This window comes from Semicossyphus pulcher, unplaced genomic scaffold (assembly GCF_022749685.1).
Source record: "Semicossyphus pulcher isolate SPU_LCO1_2020_fin unplaced genomic scaffold, fSemPul1.0.p SCAF_8, whole genome shotgun sequence".
Taxonomy (NCBI): domain Eukaryota; kingdom Metazoa; phylum Chordata; class Actinopteri; order Labriformes; family Labridae; genus Semicossyphus; species Semicossyphus pulcher.
The window spans coordinates 18,936,410-18,950,983 of NW_027211759.1; the positions used below are offsets into that span (position 1 = coordinate 18,936,410).

The following is a 14,574-nucleotide window of genomic DNA, read 5'->3' on the forward strand; positions in this document are numbered from 1 at the left end:
TTATACCAGTCGAGGTGGGGGAAACTCGCCCACATATCATTCTTAGTCCTGTGGTGGAATTTCTGAGCTCCAAGGGTAAGATTAAGCTGAGGCCTTCAAGGTCAGACTTAGGGTCACAGGCTTCTCCAGGAGCAGAGTAACCTCTCACACTCATCACTATAAGTTCATTCATGATGTCATGTAGATACAACAACTAATGTTATGATAACAGGCCCTTTATTTGTCCTTTGTTAAATCTCTTGTAACTGACAGAGAGGCTGCAACCTTAGGCACATGTTTCAGTCTTTCCCAGTGGAGTGTAGGTAAGAATGCTTTCATTAACAACACAAGTTTAGACCATGGTAGAGTGACATCACCTTATCTGAGAGTTTAAATACAGAGCCATGACGTAAGCCATGAGTCTTCTGAGTCTTCTCCCTCTTCTGGGTTGTCAAGCTTTGCAAAATTCCTTAACAGGTCCCAAGAGTTTGGTGAGTTAACCTACACCTTAGAAAATAAGAGTCACCACTTAACCAAACCAGCATGTCTTTGGTCTGTGGGAGGAAGCCAGAGAACTCGGAAGAAACCCAAGCATGCACGGAGAGAGCAGACAAACTCCACACAGAAAGGCCCCCTATGTCTGGAACGAGATTGCTACCAGAAACCTTCTAGCTGCAAGGCAACAGCGCTAACCACTGCACCACCCTGCATCCCAAAAGATATCCCAAAATAAATGTTCATGCTTCCTTCATAAACTGTAGAGTGTTGGCTCTGCTCCTGCTGTCTAAAGACCACATGTAGACGCTTACCAGCTCAAGTCATGTTTTAAGACACATAAATGCTCTGCTTGAAATAATGAATTGTGTCTGATATGTTTTTGTTCTGCATAATATGTTTAACTACCTTGTAAAAATACTCCCAAGGCATCTCCTCCTTCTCCCTCATAAAAAAATTCACCTGCCCACTATGCAAATGTCCAACCGCCCCATCTGTTGCAAAAACAAAACACGTCTCTGCCATCGTTTAGTGGCAACCTGTTGAAACTTAGCTAGCTTGAAATGTAGTAATTAGTAGTAGTAATGTTAACGTTAGTAGTCAGTAGTGAGTTTGCAAAAATGATGTTGACGGTTACAGCTGGCTCACACATCGCCAAAGTGGTTGCCATAGGTTACACATAATGATATGCGTAGCGTGACCCCGTACATTAACGGGATTGGCTCCTTAGGTTTGTGACGTCTCAAACCTGCCAATCTGAAAACGTGTTGTTCAGCCTGTCCTTGGTACACTGCAGTTTAAAAGCAGACAGGCCCAGCCATGGAGATGACTGCTTGTGTTGTCCCTGATATGTCTTGTAGCACATGAAGAACACCACATGGAGATGTTTACAAGGTTAAACATTTGATTTTCACTGGAGGGGGTCTTTCAGATGTCATTAAAACTAAAGGTCTACATGTTCAATCATTTAATGTGAGGCCCTGTTTAAATGTCAGGTGAAGAAACAACTACAGGGGGTGAGATGCTCTGTAACAGAGTTTGTTTTTTTGAAGTGCTTCATGTCCAGGGAACCTGTTATTAAAACATGCTTTATTGTCATTGTAATGCTGTCCTTTAAAATCTAACCACCATATCCACAGTTGATGCTTCATGGAACACCTGTAGAGTAGAGACTTATAATGATTTAATTCAGCTATTATAATTACTGTTAGATGGAGGGTCTCACACAATTAAGTTGTTAAATGTAATAGATGTGTTCAGAATGAGAGAAAATAGTCTGTACTTATTCAGAAGCAAAGGCGCCAGAAGACTTTATATATGCGTGAGGCTGCACACAATCCAGCTGCTGTTCTTCTTGACCTGCGTACAAGCAAACACGGATCTCCAAAGATATACGACAGTAGCCAATAAGACATTTTACAAATATTTTAATGTAAATTTTCATCAGAATTTACAGCAATATATGTTAATAAATAATTCATCACAATTATACAGCCCAAATAATACATTACATAACAAGTGATTGAAACAAATATGCAGGGTTTCACAGGAGGTGACGCAGGAAAGTCAGCTGCTACTGTCGCTTGTGAGAACGGGCTCCTGGGATTTGAATGTTTAGAAAGAAAGAGGCAGAAATGATGAATCTGTGACATTGTTTGAGCTGGCTTGAACAAAAATAAACCTCATCAAAAGACCAGAATAGAAAGTGGAGTTTATTGTTATCCACAGAGGGACGGTGTCATTCGGATGTTTCTGTCATCCAGAAACAATCAGAGGATTGTTTCAAGTACTCTAAGAGTAAAGCTTATTGGTTTTGACACAGAGCGGAAATGGAGCTGTATTATAATTTGGCTTTTTGGTTTCTATAAAAAAAAGTTTTTCAAAATAATGCCACAAGAAATCTTCTTCAGATAGAATGGTTGGGCAGAATGTGATGCCAGTTATCTAAAAACATGTGTAATGTTGGAAAAGCTCATTAAAAAAACAACTGATTCAAGTTTTGTGAACATATTTATCGGCATGTGGAGGGTTCAGGACACGGACTCTAAACGTTGTAAGATATTTGCCATGTTGTCCTGCATGCTCTGCGAATCTTCAACCCCCGAACATTTTAACGTCACATGACATGTTTCAAATACGACTGCCCTAACACCCTTCATTTTCTAAACATTTGTATTCTGACCAGCAGCATTTAATTCAAACACAACGTATGGCTTCCCACGAGAAACAATAAAACATACAAAACTTCTTCATCTATCGCGAGTGACGTCACCAATGGAAAATCCTTTAAACCTCAAAAAACGCCACTGATACCATTTGCCATTAAATAGATCATTTCTTTTAGATGTTTCCTACCCTTAACCAGCACACAAACTGCTTCATCTGTGATACAGTGCTCAGTAGACACCACAACAATACACCACAACACAGAGGACGTCAAGTATGTCCTCCAAATTCAAGTGCATCCTATCAAGTTTAAGGCCTGAGGTGTGCTTTGATTCCTTGACTCAGCTCTTCTATTCTGAGTTTGAACAGTGACCACCGCACGCTTCGTCTCTTCTTACTACTGCCCGCAGAGGCTAAAGAGGCATCTTATTAGTTTGAATCAACAAAACAGTTGATGTAAGATAAGTGGGACTGCCGGGAGAGGTTAGCGTTATTCTGACAAAGATGCTGTTTCACCTACTCAGTGTTGTAACAATCCCCGGGCAGAATAAGAGAGAACACACAGACTTTATGGTGGTTTACAGTCACCGTGGCTAACATGGCAGGTAGTCGGTTGAATCTGGAACCAGTCAGGTAGCATAACCGGTCAGCCAGAAGCGTAACAAGAAAAGGACCGGCTTCTTCAAGTGCTTACAGTGGTCTGGGGCCAGTCCGTCTTGTTCTTGTTACTGTTCCTTCAGAGGCATATCTGTCAGAGTCAGCGTCAGAGGTCATCTGGGCGTGTGCCCGTTGACCTGCCCCCTGCCCCAGTGAATGTTGGGTAGTGTCAGACACCTCCTGAAGTGCTCGAGCTGGGCCTGCAGTCTCTCCCTCTCCTCCCTCACTCTCTGCCTCTGAGTCACCAGATCCTGACAAACGAAGGACAAACACGAGTCTCGTTACAGAAGCAAGAATTTCGATGAGTCGCCTCGCTTACAGACATGGGTGCAAAATGAAAATGGAGAAACCATCATCAAAAGATGCAAGGCATAAAGATGTGTGCATGCAGGTTTGGTCTCAGATACTTACCCCCATAGTGAGAGAGAGTTGCTCTGCAGTCCTAGTCAGATTGTAATTCTGTGCTTCAAGTCTTTTACACTGACCGTGAAGGACCTGCCTCTCTATACCTTTTTCTGCACAGAGACAAATACACAGAGACACAAATGAGGAAAATTACATTCATACTAATACCTCTTACACAGCAATGTCCAGAGAGAAGAGAGAAGTACAAATAGCAGCACTAAAACAAATATACTTTATGGCCTTATGGGGATAAACGGCAACTGCAGGCGTACACTTCTACGTCCACGGTTGGCTCCGGTTGTAACTCTTGATTTTCCTCGCTGACGGTCGCTTTCCTTCTTAGACTGTTTGCCTTCATCTGAGCGTCGAATTTGTTTCTTTTTCTTTGGATTTTCACTTATTTTTGAAGTTGTATCTGTAGTCATCCATCTTTTCTTTGTTTGTTCAGCCATAGTAGATCACTGTTTGCTCGCAACACTTGCAGGGACCGGAAAAGCAGCCGCTTAGCTCCGCCTACCCTCTCTGGCAGACCAACCACTGCTGGCTGATGGAAAAGGCATCACTAACTGGGCGCCGCATGTGATTTTTTTTTTGCGAATGTCGCCACAGACACCCAGTCCATAATAATACTATATACTGCAAATGTAAAGGCTTTCATCAGTGGGCCATAGGCTCAATCACCATTGTGTTACCTCATTCGGAGATAGATAGAGACTTAACAGACATTTATTCGAATGAAAATCTTCGAGATTATATCTTTAACTAAATTAATAATAGTGTAAAATTAAACTGAGCCTGGTGAACAATCCAAAAATAACCAAAATTAAAGGACTTCTTTTTATAAATGTTACTGAAATGCGTTAACATTGAAAAACAAGTATTTTCTTTTTTTTTTAAAGATAATTTTTTGTGCCTTTATTTATAGAGAGGCAGTGGACAGTGTTGGAAACAGGGGGAGAGAGAACGGGGGATGACACACGGCAAAAGGCTGAGGGTGGGAGTCGAGCTCGGGGCCACCACATCAAGGCATCAGCCTCTGTACACGGGCTGCGGATTTAACCCGCTGACTGAGCTAAACCTACGACCCAGCTAGTATTTATAATTGAGGACATTTCCTTTAGATGATCCACCTATCAGACGTTTGAGATAAGGATGCAAATATGTGTCACATGCATAAAACTGCCTTAACATTGACTCACCATCAGCATACTCCTGGTAGGCCTCGAAAATAGCTTCAATACCCTGCCACTTCCTTGGAGCTTCTTCCATCTCCTCCTCCTCCTCGTCTTCCTCCTCCTGATCAGAGTCATCCTCCTCCTCCTCAAACAGGTTTTCCCGTGTTCCTGGAGTGTCCCTGCTGGCTGCAGGGAAATGGAGGTGATGGCCGTTGATGTGTGCCTGCTGAGGTGTGTGGTTATGATTTGAATTTTTCAGCTGAGCGATGCTGAGAGGCAGTGAGCGGTCGGTCTTCATGCCGGCATCAGGGACAACGTTTGAAAATCCTAAAAGGAGAAGAAAGAGACAAGAAGGCGATGTCAGTCTGTGCAGCTGTTTGTGATTGTTACTGTGTTAAAAAAGAGTGGATGGTGCACGTGAACACCACTAGATGGCAGCAGAACCTAATTTTAAGATGCACAATAGAGCATAATGATGGTGATGCACCTTTGGGAGTGAGTTGCTTACCTTTGTTGTGCAGTGTGCTGTGTGTGGACTGCAGCACGGCCTGGTGGAAGTGCTGAGCGAAGGCCTCGGGTGTGAACCTCTCAGAGGGCCGACTCCGTCCGTTCTGCAAAGAATTGTGCTCCTTTTTCTGAGGAGAAGCAACAACTCCGTTCTGGAGGCTCTGGAGCTTCTTGTTTGGCTGCTGAGCCTCCATGAATTCAGCCTTCTCCTGATGATTGGTCAGTGGAGGAGGGATGCGGGTCACATGCTTGTCCATGGAGGGTTTGAATGTGTCGTTATGGAGGTGATGTCGTGGTTTGTGCAGGTGGGGAGGAGAGGGGCTGGGAGAGTCTGGGTACGGATGTCCGTTTGATTGACATGGTGGAGGGTCGGAGGAGGAGTCACCTAAAAACACATTAGAACAGTTCCTTAGAAAGAGTTTTTGTAACTTTAAACATGCATAGAAATGTGTGTGTGTGCATTTTCTTCAGCGTGAGTGTGTGTCTCACCAGCTGAGGGAGCAGGAGGACTGCTACACGGAGGTAGAGGATTATATCTGAGTGTGTCTAACGTCACAGTTTTCCTCTGAATGGCTCTCAGCAGCTCCTCTGTCCTCTCCTTATCTGCAGAGGAAAGACAGAATGAGAACACCTGTCAGTCATATTTGAAATGGGACTTAAAATATTGACCTGCACAAGGAACTGACGGAAAAAGGTCAGCCGATGGATGACTCAAGGTTACGTTCAGTACATCAACATCACAGACAGAATGTGGCCACGAAGAGATTAATGGAAGCATCTTATCAAGTTACAACATATTTCACCTGCAAAGTTCAGCTTCTTTCTAGAGTAGATTTGTTTGTACAGATTTTGCTGCCCTTCTTTAGATCTTCAAACTGATTTTGCACCGTATTATCTAAAAGCTTATTACTGCAGTTTACAGAAAACTAGGAGCAGGACAGAAAATGTTTCCGGTGACAGAAAATTACAAGAAAAAATGAGAGGAAGCACAAATTAGCTGCTGATTATGCTCCAGTGTCGGCCTAAGTGAGTAATAATCAACTAAGGTTTTATCAACAGAGATTCGGCTCAGTAAACAGTGGTGGAAAATCGATGTTTGAATTTTTAAATTGAATTTTTGTTTAATAATAAACAGTAAATCAACAAAATAAACAACCAAATTTGTACTTTTTATTAATTTCAACAAAGATTTATGAGTCTGCAAAAGTCATGTTTGATGCAGGGTTAATATTTATGCAAATGTTTTAAACCCATGGTTCTCAACTGGTGGGTCGGGACCCAAAAGTGGGTCGCGGTTGTTTGCTTGGAATAAAAAAACTGTTGTGGCAAAACGTTGATCCTGTGCTTTAATTTTGAAGGACCTTTCCTTTGACGTGTGTGCAGTAGCAGTGCAGTTTAGTGTCCACTGATTACAGTTACATTCTTGAAATTTGATGAGCCCTACAGTGGCTGCGTTTTTGTTGCATTTTGGTTGACTATTATACTGCTGTCTTTTGTGATGTTGACATACTGTGAGGTTTCGTTCCATCTCAGGTCCAAACTGCACCATTTTTCATTAATTATATTGGAATGGGTGAAAAAATCTGAAATGTGGGTCGCGATTTGTCATTAAGGAGGTGGTGGCGGGTCCTGAGGCCAGTTGAGAACCACTGTTTTAAACAACATTCAAATTTGTCTATACCTACTTAAGTTTGGGCTGTGGGTTAATATCTACCCTCGCTGGAAACAGCAGAAAAACCTCCTCTAGAGATCTTCATGACTTTATTTTCTCAGCCCTCCTACAGCGTCAGTACATCTAACTGAGAGAAACTGTATTTCTTCCACAGTGGAAAAAAGAGAGTGGAGTAGCACGGAGGACGTGTAGGATAAAAACATGCTGTTACCTCTCCTCTGCTGTGGGCTGACATGGGAGAGGTCGAACATGAGGAGGAAGTCCTTCTTCTCCTCCAGTTCGGGGGTGCTGTCCATCTGCTCGGCAGAGTACGGGGTAGTTAAGGGAGCTGAAGGTGTTGGAGGTGAAGAGGCTTTTCTCTTGCCTCGCACAGCAGGCGGAGAGACGCTGCGCTCTCTCATCATCCTCCTCCTCTTCCTCCTCTTCCGCGCCAGAAGCTCATCGCGATTGGCGAGCGTGGTCAGACCACACACACGTAGGAAATCCACTTTCTTTGGAAAGAAAGTTTGGAGTTTAATATCATTGTAACGACACTTTTTCACACACTATGCATGATATATGTCTGTGTTTGTGCACCTGTGAGCTCTTGTCCAGCTTGAGCGGTGGCTGTTCTGTCACTCTCCTCAGATGAGCTTTCACCTCCTCCTCATCACTCTCATCATATGACTCGTCCAGCTCGTAGTAATAACCTGGCAGGAGAAACAAGAGAGAAATGATGTTTCATCATAAAAGAAATTGTAGGCCTTTCACTTTTACAGTTCTTCTTAATTGCATTGGCACATTTCTTGAAAGTTCTCAACACTAAAGATTGATTCCAAAACACTAGTTACCCTTCCCAAGGCTGTTACTCTCTACAAACCTTTAATTCCCGTGTGAGAATTGTTTTGTTTTTTTGTGTGATGTAAAAGTCGTGCCACCAAAATGACATGTCCCTTTGACATTGTGTTAAACGAATGTGGTCAAAAGGTTCACGTTTTGTCAATATGACAGTGAACTCTGAAGGTGTTTTCTTCGTCTCCTAATTTCCAGTTTTGTGTTTTGATTTCACAACTGAATACCGACTGTACCACACTGATTGTTCTAAAGCTAACTAACAGTTTCAAGAAACCCTATTATCTTTTTTTTTTGACAATATTGACAGGACAGCTTAAGAGACACAGGAAACAATAGCAGAAGAGAGCGGGGGATGACGTGCAGCAAAGGGCCGAGGGCTGGAGACGAACCTGCGGCCGCTGCGTCGAGGACTTGAGCCTCTGAATGTGGGGCGCCTGCTCTACTGACTGAGCTAAACCAGCGCCCCAACCCCGCATCTTTTAAAGGAAAAGAGTTCTTAAACTTCCATGTAATGTGAGGAAAAACTATTTTTGTGTATTGTATAGTGTGATAGAAAAGAAAAGGATTGGACTGAGGAATCACTGGACATCCCGATGCCCTTCTCCATTTGCCCACATCTGATAATGTATCAATGTATTAATGATAACGTAATATATCACTGACAAAGACATACACAACCAAACATTGTTCAAATTGTAGACAACAGTGTTTAGTAATATCCCAAAGTGTGCTAAAACATTAGCAACAATAGTCACAGAGAATGAGAAATGCTCTTTCTGTGTTTCACATATTGATTTGACAACTTCAACTGATATTCAAGAATCGAGCCAAAGCAACTGAGAAAAACTGTGATGGCACAAGCATCACTTCCCTGTAGTCATGTCTTCTGCCCACCACTCCCCCGCCCACTCTCCTCTCTGTCCACCTCACCTCCCTCTCTGGCCTCCTTCCTCCTCCTCTCCTCCAGGTCCAGTTTGCTGAGCAGCCGGCGGTGCTGCTGGAGGACCTCGTCATACACCAGCATGCTGTCAGGTGGCTGACTCTGTCGCTCCCTCACTGGAGACGGAGAGGCTGCCAGCTCAGAGCAGGAGCCAGGAGCAGAAGGAGGCGCGCAGGATCTCTGGTGGAGGTTATTGATGTGATGCCGATGATAGAGGCTCTGAATCGCTCTGTCCTGCTCTGCTTTGTTCCAGGAACCTGCTTCTTGTAATCCAGCTCCCCTCAGTGAGGTGAACCTCTCCGTGCCCTCTACCCCCCTCCTGCCTCCTTCCTCCAGCCTCTCCCCCCAGCTCAGGGGGGGTCTCTCCGCTCTGGTCAGACCTGGAGGAGGCCGACTGGGCGGGGTCGGAGGGTTGAGTTTTCTGCGGGAATCTGTAGGTGTGTCGACGAGGGAGGCGGGGTTCCACAGTGTAGTGGGAGGGGCAGGGGGATGATGGGGGCCTTTCGGGGAGATGAGGGGAGGGGGAGCACCGAGGAGGGGAGGTACATCTTTGCTGCCTGGGTTGTGAAGGACTGAACCGGTTCTGGTGGAATAAAAAGCAAAAGAAAAGTCCATTTAGATTCAAAATCTCAACACACTGAAATAACTCTTTTGTTGATTTTTTCTGCATTCTCACCTGTGGGTGTCTCTCCTTGGCTCCGCCCCTCTCCCAGGTGACCTGAGGCCCATCTCAAGAGGACCATCCCTCTCCTGACCTCGCTGCCGTGTCAACCACGCCGCCTCGCTGGCCCTCTGAGTCATCATGGCGGCTGCCAGAGCCCCGTGGATCCCCCCAGCAGCCGCGGCGTGATGCTTCCCCAGGTGAGAGGGCACCAGGCTGGGCACCGGGTGAGGGATGGAGCCTCTGGAGGAGTGGAGGCCGGGCTGCAGGGACAGAGGTTTGGGTGCTGGGAAACCTGGGTGCTCTGAGTCCTTTGATTTATCTGGAGAAAAGGTGGAAATAGAAACCATGAATTAGTTGTTTGTTTTTATTGATATACATATATGTTGGTATTTATTGGTCAATCTGGTACAACTGGTAAAGATCTTTGAGTCACTGTAAGCAGAAGGAAGCGTTAGGCAACAAAAGAGTGTTCAGCAAATTTCACAACAGTCTGCCTTAGATTAGATTATGAGATATCTTGTGCGCAGAGTTTTGGCCTGAGTTTGGCCCATGAGGAAAGCTCTGGAAATCACCGTCTTTGACCATGTTCACACGGCGGCCATTTTTCTCAAATACTGCTTCGACTAAAAGACACTGAACAGTATAAATCTGAAGGGAAATCTTGTCATATTTAAACTTACAACATATTTAATAGTCATTAGCTACAGTTGGACAACAGCTGTTGTTAGCATTCAGCCACTTACTAGCTTGCGTTACTAGCTAGGAAGCCGTTAAAAGCTAACTTAGCTAGCTTGCTGTTTAGTAGTGTTACAGGATACAAAAGGAGTGTATTCCTAGTTAACATTACATTAGCTAGAAAGTAAATTCATACTAAAATTGTGATTTAATTTCTTTTTAATTCAGTTAATAAATAAACTTTAGCTTTCTCTATCATGTAGCCTTCCACTTAGCTGGTGTTACCTCACACAGAATGTCTTTACAAGCACTTTCTCCAACTCTGAGTATCTGCTTGGTTACATGTCGGCACGTGTGTCTGTGTGTGTGTTTGTGTGTAGGTACCCAGTCTGTTCGGGGTCAGCCTCTCCCCTGGCCGGGCCCTGTCCTCCGGTGTCGCCCTCCGAGCCTGCAGCTCAGCCAGGTAGTGGCTCTCTGCCGCTCTGACCATCTGCTGCTGTCTCTCCCTCTGTCTCTCCTTCTGTCTGTCCAGCTCCCTCTCCCGCTCTCTCCCCCTCTCCTCCTCCCTCTCTCGCTCCCGCTCTCGTTCCAGCCCTGCCTCGCGCTCCCTTTCTTTCTCTCGTTCGCGCTCTTGCTGTCTCTCTCGCTGGCGGAGCTCATTCTCCATCTGCAGCCTGTGGGGGAGGTTGACAAGTAAGCACACACACACACACACACACACAAACACACAGGGGGAGAAGGTGAGAGATGCAACACCCAACATGAGGCAGATATTAACCACACACTGGTGAACCTCACACACACAGGCTCGCAGAAACACACACAAATGTGCACACACACTCTCCACTTACCATGAGGAAAATAATCCATACACAGCATGACTGAGCAAGAGCAGATGAACACTTAATAGGTATCCACAGGAAAAAGGACACACACAAACACACACACACACACACACACCACTGAACACGTTCACCAGCAATCAATAGCACACAAACAAACCTACAGGATACACAGGAGCCATTACAGAAGTAGAAGATAAATACCATCCTCTCCTCACACAAACATTTCCCCTGTGATTGATGCCGCAGGGAGACAATGTGTGTTGTGACACTGAGAGCGGAGCTGAAAGAAAGACTTCCTTATGTGCATATGTGTGTCAGATTTCTTGTGCGGTGTGTACGTGTGTGAAGGGCAGTATGTGCGATAAGTGTATAGGAGGCTCTGTGGGGTGTGTGCTAAAAATATCACACACTCAGCAACCTGTGCCTACCCTGCAGAGCGAGATTACACACACAGGCCTGCAGAGAGAGAGAGAGTGTGCATATGTGTGTGTGTGTGTGTATTACCTCTCAGCTAGCGCTGTGTGGTTCAGTTCTCCAGGGTAGCGGCCTCCAGGCAGGTGCAGGTGGAGTGCAGAGGGGTGGAGAGGAGGGAAGGCGCCCCCTGCAGGCACAGAGTAGAACTGTGACCGCAGCGCAGAGAGACACAGAGACTCCTCCATCCTGAGACAGACACACAGAGGCAACTCAATGATTGGTTGAATATGAACACAGAAATCTCTACATGTCTTGTCTCTTTAAGAATTTAAATTAAATTCAGCTGGAGAGGTGAAGGATTGAGATGTTAAGGTGGTGTTGTTACCTCGGTAAGGACAGCGGGTGGTGCAGGTAGGCAGGGTGATAGTAAGCAGCAGCGGCGGCAGCGTGTGCAGCAGCAGCAGGGTCCAGACTCAGGGGTAGGGAGGTCAGTCGGAGGTCGTCTGAGGTGGCGAAGGGCCGGAGCGCTCTCAGGTACTCCTCCGGGACTGCACCAGAGGGAACCACAGGGTGCATCTGCCCGGGTAAACTGCAGAACAAGTGAGCATAAAATAATGCTTCAAATGTGCTCTTTTTAGGGGTGCATACACTGCTGGTATAAGCGTGTGTTACACTTACCTAAGGCTCTGCAATCTGGGGTCTTGCATGATGGAGCTGGGGGTGAGGCCAAAGGGGTGAGCCAGGGGGTGAGGTGAAGGTGTAGGCGGGGTCCTCTTATCCTGCTGTAGCTGGGCGTTCTCAACAGCCGCTCGCTCCCTACCGAGTCCCTGAACACCGGGCTCAGCCTGACAGGGAGACAGACAAGTGTGCGAGCTGACATTACTGCGTGTGTCCATGAGGTTTGAGTGCGTGCTAGATTGAAAGTGAGCAAGAGAAAAGTTCAGGAGAGGAGGAGAGGGAAATGAGAAGGAGCGACAGAGTAAAACCTCCCTGAGCAGCGCCCAGAGGCTCAGCGGAGTGGAAAAGTGGGTCTGATATGTCAGAACAGGTCAAGATCAAAGTGGAAAGATGATCCTAATATCTGGCTGACTGCTCTCTCCTTCGTCGCTCGCTCTCTGTCTGTCTAAAGGATTCACACTCAGAGGATACGGTCGCTGCATTAAGTTGCATTTGTTCCTTGATTGTCCTTGATTGATTATCATTATGACCACGTAAACAGAAGCAGTCACGGGGGGAAAAACACATTACAAAAGCATGTTTGTAAAACAAAAAAAAGTGACAAAATGGCAAAAATGCACCATGTGAGAGTAAAGTCTGATCATGGATCTGTCCTGCTTTGCTTAATTTGCAATGTGTCATTTTTCTACTTAGACTCTAAAACCTTCAACTTTTTATAAAGTCATAAACATGAGAATAAAAGTCACATTAGACAGTTTCTCTTTCCAACTACTAAGTCAAATAAAGTCTGACCTTTGCATTTAACGTACTCAGTCCACTGGGAATAATCTTTCTATCTGGACTTTGAGGGTAAACAACAACCTTCCCCTGACATCAGAATGCCATTAAGTAATATGGATATAACCTCTTTACCTTCATGTTGCAGTTTTGGGCATTGACTAAGGTACTTTAATGATTTCTGTCTCTTGTTTCTAAAGCTACACTCGAACTGAAGTATTCAAAGCTTGAATCTACCCTCCCAAATCCTAATGTGAAACAAGACCGCAGCTGTTTGAAGCATCTTGAGGCAAAGCAGTGCTTTAAACCAGCGGTTCTCACCTGGTCTAACCTCAGGACCCACCACCACCACCTCCTACATGACGAATCCTGACCCAAATTTCACTCAACTTTATTTAATGAAAAATGGTCCAGTTTGCACCTGAGATGGAGCGAAACATTATATACAGCATTTCAACATCACAAAACACAACAGTACAATAGTCAAGCAAAATGACCAGCGGCGCATAAGAGGAAAATGTTGCCTCTACAAAAAGTGCATAATAAATGCAACTACTGTCGGGCTCATCAAGTTTCAAGAATGTAAATGTAACTGTAGCTGGGATTACCCAATCAGTGGACACATGGTGTGTATAAACTACACTACTACTGCACGAACGTCATGAAACATATGTCCTTCAAAATAAAAGCGCAGCAAAGACTTTTTGCCACCACTTCCTTTTTTTTTAAACACACTGAAAACAGCTCTGCAAACCTTTTCGTGCCCGACCCACCAGTTGAGAACCACTGCTTTAAACTACATGCTAATATCCATCCATCCATTATCTACTGCTCATCCTGCTCAGGGTCACAGGGAGGCTGGAGCCGATTGGGCGGAGGCGGGGTTACACCTGGACTGATCGCCAGTCAATCAAAGCATGCTAACATCAGAATGCTTAATTTAGCATGTTAGCATGCTAACATTTATTAATTAGTCAGTTTAGAATTGAAGAAGCCTTTCGGATGAGAGGTGGACTTCAACCAAGTCCGGTTGCCTTTTGGATTCAGCTTAGTAAATCTAAGCTTAAACCCAGTGCATGTGAAGATAATGGGGTTGCCCTTTGTTTGGCAAGTATTTGGTTAGTAAAATAAAGCTTTGGACTAACTAAAACTTTGACCTGATGATAGTGCGAGAAGGATTCATCCCCATGTTTGTCTGTACAAACTAAATGACAATTCATCCAGTAGTTGTTGAAGTATTTCAGCTGCCACTTGGTCAATTTGTAGACAAACGCACCGGCATTACCATCCATTCATAAATTAACACGTCTTTTTCCAGTGTGAAAAATATTTGTGGGCGAAACAGCCACAAGGGCATCTTTGACCTGGGTATGTTAATGAAAAGAAAAAAGAATTGTCCACTATAACGTGTCCAACCTTGTTGCCTCAGCAACAGACAGCAGTACAGGTCAGACGGACAAACCACAAACAAATGACATCTGCCAGCAACACCCGTTCTGCTACCTTAGTACAACACTAGACCTGCAGTGATATATCTGCACTTTGCATGTGTTTGATTACATTTGAATGTGTAAGTCATGGAAAGCGTCCTCTCCCTCACTCTCTCTCTCTTTATCGCTCACTAATATCTGCTAGTTCAACAATGAGGAAGGGAAACAACACTCGGAGGGACTGGAGAGCAGCCACCACAT

General features: G+C 44.9%; 1 protein-coding gene across 4 annotated transcripts in view; it reads right to left on the minus strand.

Annotated features, from left to right (window-relative positions):
* Positions 1 to 1,884: 1,884 nt before the first annotated feature.
* The window catches only part of LOC138613297 (genetic suppressor element 1-like), a 41,761-nt gene continuing 29,071 nt past the window's right edge, over positions 1,885 to 14,574 (minus strand). For all 4 annotated transcript variants that reach the window (XM_069686934.1, XM_069686938.1, XM_069686935.1 and 1 more), the window contains exons 4-16: positions 12,107 to 12,273; positions 11,814 to 12,017; positions 11,519 to 11,674; positions 10,554 to 10,843; positions 9,507 to 9,813; positions 8,821 to 9,413; positions 7,633 to 7,745; positions 7,268 to 7,547; positions 5,874 to 5,987; positions 5,386 to 5,769; positions 4,902 to 5,204; positions 3,709 to 3,812; positions 1,885 to 3,548 (exon numbers count right to left, since the gene is read on the minus strand). In XM_069686934.1, coding sequence (XP_069543035.1) covers positions 3,411 to 3,548; positions 3,709 to 3,812; positions 4,902 to 5,204; positions 5,386 to 5,769; positions 5,874 to 5,987; positions 7,268 to 7,547; positions 7,633 to 7,745; positions 8,821 to 9,413; positions 9,507 to 9,813; positions 10,554 to 10,843; positions 11,519 to 11,674; positions 11,814 to 12,017; positions 12,107 to 12,273 — 3,153 coding nt within the window. In that variant the 3' untranslated portion in view covers positions 1,885 to 3,410. The remainder of the gene's footprint in view (positions 3,549 to 3,708; positions 3,813 to 4,901; positions 5,205 to 5,385; positions 5,770 to 5,873; positions 5,988 to 7,267; positions 7,548 to 7,632; positions 7,746 to 8,820; positions 9,414 to 9,506; positions 9,814 to 10,553; positions 10,844 to 11,518; positions 11,675 to 11,813; positions 12,018 to 12,106; positions 12,274 to 14,574) is intronic.